Source organism: Centruroides sculpturatus, unplaced genomic scaffold (genome assembly GCF_000671375.1).
Source record: "Centruroides sculpturatus isolate CEXI.00-Female unplaced genomic scaffold, Cexi_2.0 scaffold659, whole genome shotgun sequence".
NCBI lineage: Eukaryota > Metazoa > Arthropoda > Arachnida > Scorpiones > Buthidae > Centruroides > Centruroides sculpturatus.
In genome coordinates, this window is record NW_019384850.1 from 446326 (window position 1) to 463899 (window position 17574).

The window sequence follows — 17574 nt, forward strand, 5'->3', positions numbered from 1 at the left end:
AAAAAGAAGATTCAGACTGGAGGAGACAGTGGAGGGGAGAGGTTGGTTCTGACTATAGCATGGGACTTAATTTCTTGAAGGCTTTGTGCAACAAAAATCCCGAGGCTTCAGTAAATCGTTGATGAAGACAGTCTTCTTTGATTCCAATAAAGGTATACATTAACATGTTCATGGCGTCAGTAGATAAATGTTTAGGCAGCTGCTGGACGTTATGAGTCACCCATGACTTGTACTATTAAATTAATATATTTTATTGCACCTAATAAAATAATATTGATATATCAAGTATGATGTTTGTGGAATTATGTTATCAAAAAATATGCACCGCCCTATGGAAAAACAAGCAATTATGTCTGTAGCCCTAACTAGACATGTCCATATGAGTCACATGTGCCTCACAACGCGGTGAACGTGTTAACTTCCCCAAAAGGGCAAACAAGAAAATTTCACTGAGAATCATCAAAAGTAATCATCTCCGTAAAAAATGAATTAACCCAGTACTGGTACTCCTCTTTTCCCCTTTCCTTTGTGTATTTTAAATTTCCATTTCATCTCTATAGTTATAAATTAGTTGTAAGAAAATTTTTGTAATATACAGTTGCACACATTTAACAAAATTTGTAAGATGTGGGAATATTTTTATTTTATTGTGAGAGTCCACTTGTCAGATTTTCTTTCGTTTTCTTGGACAGAGCTGGACAAACACCCTAGGATTGGCATCCAAATCCTTTTTTTCTCTTGTGCATTGTGTTATCATTTCTTAGTATGTAATTAAAACAATTCAATTAATGTCTTAATTGTATTGTATTTTCATCCTCATGTCTATTTGATACAACTACACATTTCACATTGGAAACAGGATTCTAGTAGTTGAGGAACAACACACTAATACTAAACCATCTCATCCCTTCACCATGTACAGGAACCCACATCAAAGAGAAAATTCTTATTTGGTTGTCTGTGTTTTACTTGTATTTGCAAAGATACTTACTGTCTAATTTAAATTACTATTTAAGGTTGTAATGGCTCAATTTAGGTTGAATAAATATAGATTAGTAATGAGCAAAAGTTATTGTGACATCGTCACAATCAGGACTGTGGAGTCAGTAAAAATCACTTGACTCCAACTCCTGATAATTTTAGTAGGTCAACTCAGACTCCGGCAAAATTAAATACCAAGTCATTTTATGGGGGCAGAGGTACCCTACTCTGAACTCTGAAAGGAGCCTGGGGAGTTTACCCAAATATTTTATAGTTAGTATTTTTAATGTTTAACTTACATTAATTATTTTTATACAAATAAATATTAAGATTTTAACAAATATTTAATAAGAGATAGGGGAATGATAAAATTCTACATTTACATATCTTTATTCTACAGCATTTCCACTTCAATTTCACCCTTCCAGAAAAGTTAGTCCAACTAAAAAAGTATGCGATCTGGCTACTTCAGCCCCTTGTTCGAAAAAGAAAAATATATACTCTGATCAATTAGTCTGGCTCATTCAGAAAAATAGAGTACTTATTTAGAGCAGAGATAATAAAGGAATGTTTCAAAAATACTCAAATTCAAGTGGGTCAAAATAATTTAACTACTAAACACAAATACTACAAAGAAAACTACATATTTAATAAATTAAATTGCTGCATTTTATATTTAAAATAAATGAATTATAACAAGATATAAAAACATTTAAAAAAATTAATAAATATAAAATAAATTCTCTTTCATTTAAATAAAAAAAACTAAATTAAATTTAAAATGCCAGAGTCAGAGTTGGAAAAAATGTGTCGACTCAGACTCTGGCATTTTAAATTTAATTTAGTTTTTTTTATTTAAACAAAATTCCTCCCGATTCCGACTCCACAGCTCTGGTCACAATGTCGGGCTGCAATTCTTAATCATATTTTTAATTAATTTAATTTAAAATATATGCTCTCCATCTCAAATTAGTAGTGTCTTGCCCTTGTACATCATACTTTTTCTGATGATAACAGAGTTGTACTGGTCATTCATGTAACTCCATTCTGAGAAAAATTTTTTAATTGAATTTGATTTCAATTAAATCCCAATTAGCTGTATAAATAACAATATTGTTAATTGGGGCCTCCTGTCCCTAACCTTTCCATATCTGGTCTCAATATTCATCTATCTAACACCCTTTGAGATTAAGGATAGACAAACAACAGTGGGAATTTATAGATTAATTGAGTTTCAATTTGAAAATATTGTAAAAATCATTCAGAGAAATCTATGTATTTTGTATTTTTTGTAACAAGGAATTTGAATATTTAGTTTAGCATTTTATAAAGATTACCTTAATTAGAATCTTTACAATCAATAAACAGTTACTGATTAGTTATTATGAAGTAGTTTATTCATCAAGTGTATTCCAGTATATTCTGAAAAAAATTGCAATTATCTTTACAAAAGCAGTTAATCTGACACAATTGTGTCAATTTAATATTGGGTTGCAATATTAAACAGACCTTGTTTAGCATCATTTTGTTTAGTGTGTCAGTAAAACTAATCAAATTATTTTTGTAATTCTCATTAACTTACAAATTTACGACCATACCTATGCATTTGTTGAGAGAAATTTTTTAATTACTAACATTTTTAGCCTACTCCCATAGGCCATTGTCGGGTTTCTTAAAACTGTTTTTAGAAACTGTTCCAAAAATAGAACATTCGATTAGAATTCTTCAAAGATGGAAATTTAAAGTACAAAGTTAAATTGAAACGAGTTAAATCCAACTTACAATTTGACCCTACAATCTTTAAAGCTAGTTTTCTATATAACTTATAGGTTCTGGGCCATGTCACCAGTGAAATATAGTTTGGACACGCTCAGCTCATTCTCTGCTAAGCATGTTCAAACTGTACTCTCATTAACTTCATATTATTTTTAGAGAGATGTAAAATAAGTGGCAACTTGTTAAAATTGGAACAAAAATATACTTATTTATGATTAAGAAAAAAATAACGGTTCAGTTATTTTCTATATAAATAAAACTGTAGTGGTCAAAATATTTGTTGCCGTATCACTGGAAAATACCTTAACATATTTGAACCAAACTTCTTATTTTTAATCTATTGGTTCAGGAGAAGGTTTATAGATACATATGTCAAAATCTACACTAATTAAATTAATTAAACTGTAATGGATTTCTGTCTGTCTATTTCTCTCTCTCTTCATTAGATGGCAACAATGAATCAGTACTTCTTGTCAAGAGATTATCTATAAGAAAGGCATATTATTGAAGTTTACTATTATATTTGAAGAACTGACATTAAAAATTAATTAGTTAATTAGCAAAATCTTTGAGGCATTAAAAGAAGTGATGTCATCATATTAAATTGCATTACCTGTACTGTACATATGGAGACTGTTATGTATTGTGTTTGTGATTCATTAGGCCTAACTGTATTTACGCGAGTTTTATTTATTTGTATGAGCAAAGATTATGCCTGCTTGGAAATGACAAAACTTTGGCTGATCTTCAAAGAAAAGTAATAGGTAAGACTGTCTAGATATTCAGAGAACTCATCCTTGAGACAGGCTAGGCTTAGTTCTCAGAGAAAATGGCAAGTCGCTCTGAGAGTGCTTCTGAGCGTACAAGGAGTAATTAGATTGCTTGGTGCAAAATTCTCCGAAGTACCTTCATTTGAACCTCTTTTAGCCTATTCATCATCAGCTAATATTGTATGTGGGAACTGCAGTGTTCTGAAGTAGAAGAATCAATCACAGGATGTGCTGCTGCTCTTCTGGCAAAGTTAAACTGGATATTGTTCTTGCTCCCCTGAACCTCTTCTATTACTATTAAATGAGATTCACCCTGATACTAAACATTTCTTAAAGAACATTAGGGCTTACAATAGTGACTTCCAAATGACAAGTTTTGGTACCACTGAAATACTTGAATTTTGAATGTAGGCATGAAATTTTATTCAAGGACAGATATATCATTTAATAGGTTCTTTACTTTCTGCACAAGATGAAGATGCCAATTATCTTCAAATTTTTTTGTTGCAGACTATCAATCCCAGTTCAGTCAAACAAAGGCTCAACTTCCAAATTTAAAGTCCAACTTTTAGTAAATAATTTGCAGAGAATGATGCATGAATACAACCCATACATGTATGTAGTTGCTTTTCACATGGCCAACTCTATGTTGCATACTCAAATGGTATTAGCTGCAAATCTCTGTTCATTTGTGCCCTTGATAATAAAACACAAAATGTTGTATATCAAGAGATTATTCAATAACTAGTAGCCCGGGACGCCCCCTAGTGGGCATTCCAGCAGCATTACAAATTCCTGAGGCATGTTTAATGCACTTAATATATGAAAGTTGTGTGCGCTTAATGTTTAAAAGTTTGATGCAGTTAATATATATAAATGTATATAATTCTTCATCTTAGAAACTAAACTTAAAATATCAATACACAAACAGCCAACAGTATTNGATCATACTGAGATAAATTATGTTTCTTTTCATCCATATTTCCATTAGAGTTGAGAAGCGTACACTTGTCACATTGGTATATGGAAAATTGACTGCTGTACTGCCTTACACTTATTATTTTAACATAGAGTAAATAGTCACTTTTTTCTTGCTAATTCAATATAACACAGTCTGCTTGAAGTCTAAATTGAAATTTTAATTCTAATTGACCTTGTACAAGAAATTCCTTGAACATCACCAATTATGTTATGAGATAATCTGTGTAGCAGATTATCTCATAACACAGAATACAGAGGACATGTATAAATACTTCATTTCTAGAATTAACCAGAATATAGTAAACATAACTAAGGAACTAGATCATACTGAGATAAATTATGTTTCTTTTCATCCATATTTCCATTAGAGTTGAGAAGCGTACACTTGTCACATTGGTATATGGAAAATTGACTGCTGTACTGCCTTACACTTATTATTTTAACATAGAGTAAATAGTCACTTTTTTCTTGCTAATTCAATATAACACAGTCTGCTTGAAGTCTAAATTGAAATTTTAATTCTAATTGACCTTGTACAAGAAATTCCTTGAACATCACCAATTATGTTATGAGATAATCTGTGTAGCAGATTATCTCATAACACAGAATACAGAGGACATGTATAAATACTTCATTTCTAGAATTAACCAGAATATAGTAAACATAACTAAGGAACTAGATCATACTGAGATAAATTATGTTTCTTTTCATCCATATTTCCATTAGAGTTGAGAAGCGTACACTTGTCACATTGGTATATGGAAAATTGACTGCTGTACTGCCTTACACTTATTATTTTAACATAGAGTAAATAGTCACTTTTTTCTTGCTAATTCAATATAACACAGTCTGCTTGAAGTCTAAATTGAAATTTTAATTCTAATTGACCTTGTACAAGAAATTCCTTGAACATCACCAATTATGTTATGAGATAATCTGTGTAGCAGATTATCTCATAACACAGAATACAGAGGACATGTATAAATACTTCATTTCTAGAATTAACCAGAATATAGTAAACATAACTAAGGAACTAGATCATACTGAGATAAATTATGTTTCTTTTCATCCATATTTCCATTAGAGTTGAGAAGCGTACACTTGTCACATTGGTATATGGAAAATTGACTGCTGTACTGCCTTACACTTATTATTTTAACATAGAGTAAATAGTCACTTTTTTCTTGCTAATTCAATATAACACAGTCTGCTTGAAGTCTAAATTGAAATTTTAATTCTAATTGACCTTGTACAAGAAATTCCTTGAACATCACCAATTATGTTATGAGATAATCTGTGTAGCAGATTATCTCATAACACAGAATACAGAGGACATGTATAAATACTTCATTTCTAGAATTAACCAGAATATAGTAAACATAACTAAGGAACTAGATCATACTGAGATAAATTATGTTTCTTTTCATCCATATTTCCATTAGAGTTGAGAAGCGTACACTTGTCACATTGGTATATGGAAAATTGACTGCTGTACTGCCTTACACTTATTATTTTAACATAGAGTAAATAGTCACTTTTTTCTTGCTAATTCAATATAACACAGTCTGCTTGAAGTCTAAATTGAAATTTTAATTCTAATTGACCTTGTACAAGAAATTCCTTGAACATCACCAATTATGTTATGAGATAATCTGTGTAGCAGATTATCTCATAACACAGAATACAGAGGACATGTATAAATACTTCATTTCTAGAATTAACCAGAATATAGTAAACATAACTAAGGAACTAGATCATACTGAGATAAATTATGTTTCTTTTCATCCATATTTCCATTAGAGTTGAGAAGCGTACACTTGTCACATTGGTATATGGAAAATTGACTGCTGTACTGCCTTACACTTATTATTTTAACATAGAGTAAATAGTCACTTTTTTCTTGCTAATTCAATATAACACAGTCTGCTTGAAGTCTAAATTGAAATTTTAATTCTAATTGACCTTGTACAAGAAATTCCTTGAACATCACCAATTATGTTATGAGATAATCTGTGTAGCAGATTATCTCATAACACAGAATACAGAGGACATGTATAAATACTTCATTTCTAGAATTAACCAGAATATAGTAAACATAACTAAGGAACTAGATCATACTGAGATAAATTATGTTTCTTTTCATCCATATTTCCATTAGAGTTGAGAAGCGTACACTTGTCACATTGGTATATGGAAAATTGACTGCTGTACTGCCTTACACTTATTATTTTAACATAGAGTAAATAGTCACTTTTTTCTTGCTAATTCAATATAACACAGTCTGCTTGAAGTCTAAATTGAAATTTTAATTCTAATTGACCTTGTACAAGAAATTCCTTGAACATCACCAATTATGTTATGAGATAATCTGTGTAGCAGATTATCTCATAACACAGAATACAGAGGACATGTATAAATACTTCATTTCTAGAATTAACCAGAATATAGTAAACATAACTAAGGAACTAGATCATACTGAGATAAATTATGTTTCTTTTCATCCATATTTCCATTAGAGTTGAGAAGCGTACACTTGTCACATTGGTATATGGAAAATTGACTGCTGTACTGCCTTACACTTATTATTTTAACATAGAGTAAATAGTCACTTTTTTCTTGCTAATTCAATATAACACAGTCTGCTTGAAGTCTAAATTGAAATTTTAATTCTAATTGACCTTGTACAAGAAATTCCTTGAACATCACCAATTATGTTATGAGATAATCTGTGTAGCAGATTATCTCATAACACAGAATACAGAGGACATGTATAAATACTTCATTTCTAGAATTAACCAGAATATAGTAAACATAACTAAGGAACTAGATCATACTGAGATAAATTATGTTTCTTTTCATCCATATTTCCATTAGAGTTGAGAAGCGTACACTTGTCACATTGGTATATGGAAAATTGACTGCTGTACTGCCTTACACTTATTATTTTAACATAGAGTAAATAGTCACTTTTTTCTTGCTAATTCAATATAACACAGTCTGCTTGAAGTCTAAATTGAAATTTTAATTCTAATTGACCTTGTACAAGAAATTCCTTGAACATCACCAATTATGTTATGAGATAATCTGTGTAGCAGATTATCTCATAACACAGAATACAGAGGACATGTATAAATACTTCATTTCTAGAATTAACCAGAATATAGTAAACATAACTAAGGAACTAGATCATACTGAGATAAATTATGTTTCTTTTCATCCATATTTCCATTAGAGTTGAGAAGCGTACACTTGTCACATTGGTATATGGAAAATTGACTGCTGTACTGCCTTACACTTATTATTTTAACATAGAGTAAATAGTCACTTTTTTCTTGCTAATTCAATATAACACAGTCTGCTTGAAGTCTAAATTGAAATTTTAATTCTAATTGACCTTGTACAAGAAATTCCTTGAACATCACCAATTATGTTATGAGATAATCTGTGTAGCAGATTATCTCATAACACAGAATACAGAGGACATGTATAAATACTTCATTTCTAGAATTAACCAGAATATAGTAAACATAACTAAGGAACTAGATCATACTGAGATAAATTATGTTTCTTTTCATCCATATTTCCATTAGAGTTGAGAAGCGTACACTTGTCACATTGGTATATGGAAAATTGACTGCTGTACTGCCTTACACTTATTATTTTAACATAGAGTAAATAGTCACTTTTTTCTTGCTAATTCAATATAACACAGTCTGCTTGAAGTCTAAATTGAAATTTTAATTCTAATTGACCTTGTACAAGAAATTCCTTGAACATCACCAATTATGTTATGAGATAATCTGTGTAGCAGATTATCTCATAACACAGAATACAGAGGACATGTATAAATACTTCATTTCTAGAATTAACCAGAATATAGTAAACATAACTAAGGAACTAGATCATACTGAGATAAATTATGTTTCTTTTCATCCATATTTCCATTAGAGTTGAGAAGCGTACACTTGTCACATTGGTATATGGAAAATTGACTGCTGTACTGCCTTACACTTATTATTTTAACATAGAGTAAATAGTCACTTTTTTCTTGCTAATTCAATATAACACAGTCTGCTTGAAGTCTAAATTGAAATTTTAATTCTAATTGACCTTGTACAAGAAATTCCTTGAACATCACCAATTATGTTATGAGATAATCTGTGTAGCAGATTATCTCATAACACAGAATACAGAGGACATGTATAAATACTTCATTTCTAGAATTAACCAGAATATAGTAAACATAACTAAGGAACTAGATCATACTGAGATAAATTATGTTTCTTTTCATCCATATTTCCATTAGAGTTGAGAAGCGTACACTTGTCACATTGGTATATGGAAAATTGACTGCTGTACTGCCTTACACTTATTATTTTAACATAGAGTAAATAGTCACTTTTTTCTTGCTAATTCAATATAACACAGTCTGCTTGAAGTCTAAATTGAAATTTTAATTCTAATTGACCTTGTACAAGAAATTCCTTGAACATCACCAATTATGTTATGAGATAATCTGTGTAGCAGATTATCTCATAACACAGAATACAGAGGACATGTATAAATACTTCATTTCTAGAATTAACCAGAATATAGTAAACATAACTAAGGAACTAGATCATACTGAGATAAATTATGTTTCTTTTCATCCATATTTCCATTAGAGTTGAGAAGCGTACACTTGTCACATTGGTATATGGAAAATTGACTGCTGTACTGCCTTACACTTATTATTTTAACATAGAGTAAATAGTCACTTTTTTCTTGCTAATTCAATATAACACAGTCTGCTTGAAGTCTAAATTGAAATTTTAATTCTAATTGACCTTGTACAAGAAATTCCTTGAACATCACCAATTATGTTATGAGATAATCTGTGTAGCAGATTATCTCATAACACAGAATACAGAGGACATGTATAAATACTTCATTTCTAGAATTAACCAGAATATAGTAAACATAACTAAGGAACTAGATCATACTGAGATAAATTATGTTTCTTTTCATCCATATTTCCATTAGAGTTGAGAAGCGTACACTTGTCACATTGGTATATGGAAAATTGACTGCTGTACTGCCTTACACTTATTATTTTAACATAGAGTAAATAGTCACTTTTTTCTTGCTAATTCAATATAACACAGTCTGCTTGAAGTCTAAATTGAAATTTTAATTCTAATTGACCTTGTACAAGAAATTCCTTGAACATCACCAATTATGTTATGAGATAATCTGTGTAGCAGATTATCTCATAACACAGAATACAGAGGACATGTATAAATACTTCATTTCTAGAATTAACCAGAATATAGTAAACATAACTAAGGAACTAGATCATACTGAGATAAATTATGTTTCTTTTCATCCATATTTCCATTAGAGTTGAGAAGCGTACACTTGTCACATTGGTATATGGAAAATTGACTGCTGTACTGCCTTACACTTATTATTTTAACATAGAGTAAATAGTCACTTTTTTCTTGCTAATTCAATATAACACAGTCTGCTTGAAGTCTAAATTGAAATTTTAATTCTAATTGACCTTGTACAAGAAATTCCTTGAACATCACCAATTATGTTATGAGATAATCTGTGTAGCAGATTATCTCATAACACAGAATACAGAGGACATGTATAAATACTTCATTTCTAGAATTAACCAGAATATAGTAAACATAACTAAGGAACTAGATCATACTGAGATAAATTATGTTTCTTTTCATCCATATTTCCATTAGAGTTGAGAAGCGTACACTTGTCACATTGGTATATGGAAAATTGACTGCTGTACTGCCTTACACTTATTATTTTAACATAGAGTAAATAGTCACTTTTTTCTTGCTAATTCAATATAACACAGTCTGCTTGAAGTCTAAATTGAAATTTTAATTCTAATTGACCTTGTACAAGAAATTCCTTGAACATCACCAATTATGTTATGAGATAATCTGTGTAGCAGATTATCTCATAACACAGAATACAGAGGACATGTATAAATACTTCATTTCTAGAATTAACCAGAATATAGTAAACATAACTAAGGAACTAGATCATACTGAGATAAATTATGTTTCTTTTCATCCATATTTCCATTAGAGTTGAGAAGCGTACACTTGTCACATTGGTATATGGAAAATTGACTGCTGTACTGCCTTACACTTATTATTTTAACATAGAGTAAATAGTCACTTTTTTCTTGCTAATTCAATATAACACAGTCTGCTTGAAGTCTAAATTGAAATTTTAATTCTAATTGACCTTGTACAAGAAATTCCTTGAACATCACCAATTATGTTATGAGATAATCTGTGTAGCAGATTATCTCATAACACAGAATACAGAGGACATGTATAAATACTTCATTTCTAGAATTAACCAGAATATAGTAAACATAACTAAGGAACTAGATCATACTGAGATAAATTATGTTTCTTTTCATCCATATTTCCATTAGAGTTGAGAAGCGTACACTTGTCACATTGGTATATGGAAAATTGACTGCTGTACTGCCTTACACTTATTATTTTAACATAGAGTAAATAGTCACTTTTTTCTTGCTAATTCAATATAACACAGTCTGCTTGAAGTCTAAATTGAAATTTTAATTCTAATTGACCTTGTACAAGAAATTCCTTGAACATCACCAATTATGTTATGAGATAATCTGTGTAGCAGATTATCTCATAACACAGAATACAGAGGACATGTATAAATACTTCATTTCTAGAATTAACCAGAATATAGTAAACATAACTAAGGAACTAGATCATACTGAGATAAATTATGTTTCTTTTCATCCATATTTCCATTAGAGTTGAGAAGCGTACACTTGTCACATTGGTATATGGAAAATTGACTGCTGTACTGCCTTACACTTATTATTTTAACATAGAGTAAATAGTCACTTTTTTCTTGCTAATTCAATATAACACAGTCTGCTTGAAGTCTAAATTGAAATTTTAATTCTAATTGACCTTGTACAAGAAATTCCTTGAACATCACCAATTAATAATAATTTTAATTTCACCAATTAATAATAATTTTGAGCTTGTTTTTTTTAAAAAAAACAAGCTCAAAATTTACGCCAATTTAAATTATTGCGGCATTTCATTGATTCGTATATAATACAATTATTTGCGAACACAAACCAACCAGCAAAAGGTGGCAAAAAGATATACCTTCTTTAAATCTATGTTTGTTTGGTGCAATTTTGGAAAAAAATATATCATCATGGATGCCATAGGCAATATCAACTTTGCTTGGCAAGAATTAACTGATAAATGCACAAATGAAGTGTGGAAGAAGTTATGGCTAAAGGTATCCAAGGATTCTCAATGAGAAGAGCCTATCACTGTATCATTAGGTTGACCAAACACAACCTAATCGATATAGCAGGACTAGGAGATAGACGAGCAGGCTATTTAGGAGTTACCGCAGGTTTCTGGTGAGAGCCTTACCAATGACAACCTTCAAAAACTGCAGAACATGGAATTCACATGGAACTGGAAATAGAGGTTCTGAAAATGAAGAACCCAAAAAATTTTTCTGCAGATTTCCTTAGTAAAAGTTTGGTAAGATAAGCAAAATCATTCATCAAATTGTAGTGAATGATCCAGATTTTGAAAGGAGCCAAAAACAAAACAAGGTGTTTTGGATGCAATCTTCTGCTACCGATATTTGCTTAAGGAAAGAAAAAAGTGACAAATGAAAATTGCAAAAGAACAAGAAAAGTCAGGACTTTCATCACAAAAAAATTAACTTTACATTTCTGTGTGCATATGTTTGTGTTATTTAACATATATTATTATACAAATTAATATAAAAATAACTTAAAATTAAAGTAAAATTTGTTTATTTTTGGTCACGTGTTCCCTATCCCTATTTACTCTATGTTAAAATAACCGCATTTAACGCTATTTCGCTTAGCACTTTGTTGTCTAGGAACATATCCCCCGCATTAAGCGGGGTCTCACTGTATACCAATTATCAAGACCACAATGACTAAGAGGAAACATGATTAATTTTCTAACATTTAAAGAAGACATGCCATAGACAAATATCAACAACACAATTCATTCTAGCCTTTCTTCATTAAATTGTGTGTGTGTGTGTGTGTGTGTATTTCAAGATTAACAATATACAGACTTTATGAAATAGAACTAAATAAACTGATAGTTTGCATCCCATCCACTTATCCACTTCCACAAGACAAAAAGAAACCCCGATTCAGTCTACAGAGTGTTAGTTGTCACATGTTTATCTGAAAGAACAGAACCCAAACTTATGCCTACAATACCAGAGAAATACAACATTACAAAGAACTCAGTTGATGTGAGACACACCATTTCATATCTAGAGATATTCTGCTAATGTAGACAATAGTCTAAAATCTTACAAAAGATTTCTTTAAAGCAATGTTTATCCACAATTTCTATTTATAGAAATAAATATATTTATACATAAAAAATTAATTAGTAAATTACAGTAAAATCAGTACAACATTATGTGGTGAAATAATAATATAATGTGTAACATTATATTTAAGAAAATACTTTCATCCAAAATTACATAGACTCCAGCCTTAACAGATTATGAGCAAATAATTGAACACTGAATACTAACAAGTAAAAATTCAATTTTTACTTGCTATTATTCATTAATTTTAATTAGTTGTTAGTTTTTACTTGTTAAACTTGAAGATCATATAATTTACAGTTTTATAACATTCTGGCAGCTAATCAATTTTCTAAAATATGTTAGTAAGTGATTTTCTTGAACATGAAGATATCTATTAGCCAACAATTTTTTGGACTTCAATCACACTAAATGTATAAAAAGGAAATGAACTGTAACTTTTCAAATTCTTCCTAGAATTATTCTAGTGACCAAACTAATATTTTTTGTATAAATTAGAGTTATTGCTATGAGCTTTTTTTTTGTTCTGTTAATCAATTGACATTTGTATTTCAGTAAGAATTCACCAGGTATCTTATTGAATTCTCATTCATCAGTAAATGTTTTCCACAAAATTCTATTTAGGACCTTCATGAACTCTTGCAACATTGCTCTAATTTATTGTGTGCGCACTTTTTGTCTTGGTATAATGTTTTATCATACCATATTCTATCTTCATTATACAATCTACAGCATGCCAGTGTTTTCTTTTTTTTTACATTTTTCAATAATATTTAACTTAATTTTTAAACTCATCATTTTAATACACTCACTGGACTGAATTAGCATTTTTAAATTATTTTTATTGTAACAAATATTTTCTTTGGGAAACATGATTTTCTAGTAGGAAGAAAACAAGTATAAAAGAGATACAAAATAAAATTTGAAAGTATCTGTTTACAACACAAAAAATATCTGTCACTCTAAAATTAATTTTAAATACTCTTCATCATTTACCAATGATTTTAAGTGTGACAAAAAACAAAACATTCATGTGATTAAGTGACTGTTAAGAAAGTATTGCATGCAGTAAATAGTTCTAGTAACAATAATAAGAAATGCAACTTCATTAGATAGAGACGTGTCAAATCTACAAATTAGTTCAATATAATGTCTCTCTTAAAAATATTTTATATTATTTACTGCATATCAAAGATTTGTAATTTGTTTTGTATTTGTAAATTTACAAAAAAAATTTTATTTGTAAAATTTAAAATGTATTCTATTATGTGTGTGTATATACTGTACATTTATGCAGGGATGCACAACCTTTTCTGAAGAAGGGCCAGGTTAGGATTAAGTTTACTGACTAGGGGCCAGACCATTTTACAACACTCTTTGTTGTCACAAGGAGTCTAATTACTTTAGCTGCAGCCAGTGTTGACAATCATGGGAAGTTTATGGCTTGACGCAATTTGAAATTATTATTAAATCCAAAATTTTTTAGTGCAACCAACTTCCTTTTAGTCATATGACTCTACTTCAACTATTAATTTTCTTGGTCCAATGTAATAATTAAAAATTTTGGTGTGAAAAATTTTTTTCTATTGTTAGTCTATGGAAAGACGTTTACTCACTGGAGCTCTTTCATCCAAGTCTGCTTGTAAACAAACAAACTAAAGTAGCTATATTTTCTGTTTTTTAACTCTAATTTTTCTAATTTTTATGTTGACTAACTATTTAATAAAGCCATTAATGTTTTATCTGAAACATTTAGTGGTAAAATTTCTCTCACGAAACTCACTTTGCTACGTACTAGGCAAAAAAAATTTGTATCAAATTGAATCCATTTTCTTTTTATCTATTAGCTAGATAAGTTTTTCCTCTCCCAAACAGTTTGAACTTTCTAAGTATAGAAAGTTTTCCCTTTCACAAAGTCATTAGCACCCAACTGTTTTATGACTTTCCCTGATGTGAGAAATGGGAGCAGTTGAAGTTCCTCTATTTCTAGCTAACACACTTTCTGGTTTAGATATCAAATATTTTAGGTCTAATACATAGTATTATAACGATTTTTAGAAAAATCAAATAGAATAAGTGATGTTAGAATGTCATTTCTGGTGTTATCAAGAAGTTTTTATTTTGGTGGAAAATTTTCAATTTTATGCTTTAAAAAACTTGCTTATTTGTCTAAATAGCATCAAATAACATAAAAATAAGCGAAAATAGCAATTTTTTAGCATTTGTTTACATTCTAGAATCTGATTGGTATAGTCAAAGGGGGCATGGTTTTGGTAGCAATTTTCCCAGGCATCAGATTCTCGGTTACTTTTATTGGATAAAGCCAAGTCTTTCAAGCCAGAAAGTACCAATCTGAGCTTAAAAGGAGTTTAAGTAATAATTTTATCCAATCAAGTGGAAAAGGTTCTCTATAGACATAACATAGGAAGGGTTTGTTTCACTGCATTAAAGTAACAGGACCCATATCACAATGGAGTGAGTAATCCATAGACACACATGAAAGAAGGGATTTGGCCTGTACCTTCTGTGGGCCACATAAACATTGAAAAGGGGCTGTATGTGGCCCCCAGGCTGCAGGTTGTGCATCCCTGATTTATGTACATACTGTACTGTACAGTACATGTGTGTATGTGTGTATAAAGGTAAAATAAACAGTTATAATTAAAAAAAAACTTACCTTGCAAGATCCATTTGCAACATCATTTTTTACAGGAGGCTGATTTTCAACACTGTTGCCAAGAAACTGAATTGAATGATTCAAATATGAACTTTCAAAAAGTCCTATTAAATTAGGTTCTCGATGAAACATCACTTGACTTGGTGTTTGAAATGAACTTGATGCAGAACTTTGAACATTTAGAATGAAATTGGGTAAATATTCTACCCATAAATCTGGAAAATGATTAATAAATTTCTCTAGTTTGTCTTTGTACAGATTTTCAGTTTCACTATCAACAATACTTTTCTCTCCAATAAAAATATAAATGAATGGTTTAGTATCTTCATTTTGGTTATCAAGAAATATCTCAAAATCATTTATTTTGTTAATAAGAAAGTCATCACTCTCATTAATTCTCTGAAGCAATATTTCATTTTCTAATGTAGAATTTAAAGTATTCTCTTGAAGTACTGAATCTGATCCATTTGGAATTGAATTAGTTAAATCTGATACAGATTCTTTATTAGCTTCTTCTACTTCTATTTCTGTAGTTTTGATTTCATCAGGTTTGAAGTCACTTTGTTCTTCAGTTTTTTCAACAGGTGTAATATCTGCTTCATTGGTGTTGCTACTATTGTTGTTGTTGTTGCTGCTGCTGCTATTGTTGTCATTATCACCATTGTCATTGTTGTTGGTGTCACCAGTTTCATTATTGTCACCAATACTACTGTTACTATTATTATTACCATCACCATTTACTTCTACTGGACAGTTTGTTAATTCTTCAGAATTAGGTAAATTTGAACATTCACTGTTAACCTTTGGACTGTGATCAATTTCATTTTGATGCAAATCCACTTCACCACTATTCAAGTCATTTGTCAAGTCATCATTGTTAAATATTTTATTAACTTCTTTTGTTTTCTTAATAAATTCTTTTATTTCATTTTCAAACAGACTAATTATTTCTTCACTATTTTCTAACTCCACTAAACGTATACCAACAGGAAACCCCAAAACTGAGAACTCTTTCAGTAGTATTTTGCTAATTTCTTTGGGATCTAAACTATTTAATTTGTGAAAGCACATCCATTTTGAAAATACATCAACCAATCGAAAAAGATAAACTTTAGTTTCATTATAAGTCAAAGGTCCTACGACTGTAATTTCAACCTGCATTAAAAATAATGAAAACAGTAAGACAGTTATAAAATTTGTTATTTCCAACATTTTTTATGCAATTATTATATTCTAACTAAGAATGTTTAAATTACGTTCCACAGCTGCTAGACATGTATTTTAGACAAATGTATGATTCCGCTGGTGTAACTTATTTTCAGCCTAATTTATAACAAAAATAAAGAAATAATCATTAACAAATTTCATGTCATAGTTACTTTTTGGCATTTTATATTTTATCATTGAAAACAGTAATAGATATCTGGATTCTGCAGTATTTGCAGATTCCCTGACTTTTTCTGCTAAAAATCTTATTCCCTGACTTTCCAGGTCTGTATGGACCCTGATCTTAATCAGATTAGTTTTCTCTAACAAATAAAGAGTATTGTTCAGTTTTCCACAACTTGCCCTCCTCCCATATTCCTATTTTCAGCTAGTCTTTATTTGATGGCTATTGAACCAATTCTTTGTTCTTGTTGTAAAATATTTCTTACATCATTAACTGTTTCAGAATATTGAAGGTGAGACATTATGTTTTCATTAAGTTCGTTATGAATGACAGAGTTTGCTATTTAGAAGTAAATATAATAGGTATCCTGTTTAAAGGGTCTGGGAATTGTAAAAATGTTCATTAAGTACAGGTGTTCTCTATTCAGGAGTGTCTATTAACAGTGGCGGCCTTAGGGGGTTGCGAGCAGGGCAATCGCCCGGGGCCTCGCTCTTGGAGGGGCCTCGCGCAACAACCAAGTAGAAAAAAGTTGATATTTAAAACTTTTTATTTTATCCTTGGCTATTAGTTATAACAATAAAATA

At 30.1% G+C, this 17574-nt stretch overlaps 1 protein-coding gene across 1 annotated transcript; it reads right to left on the bottom strand.

Moving 5' to 3' along the window:
• Positions 1-52: 52 nt before the first annotated feature.
• On the bottom strand, positions 53-16755 carry LOC111630467 (autophagy protein 5-like; the record flags this gene model as incomplete). Its single annotated transcript, XM_023374566.1, has 3 exons — positions 53-232; positions 15601-16447; positions 16568-16755. Coding segments are annotated over 3 exons (1215 nt in total), but the record flags the coding sequence as incomplete, so codon positions are not given.
• Between the last annotated feature and the right edge of the window lie 819 nt (positions 16756-17574).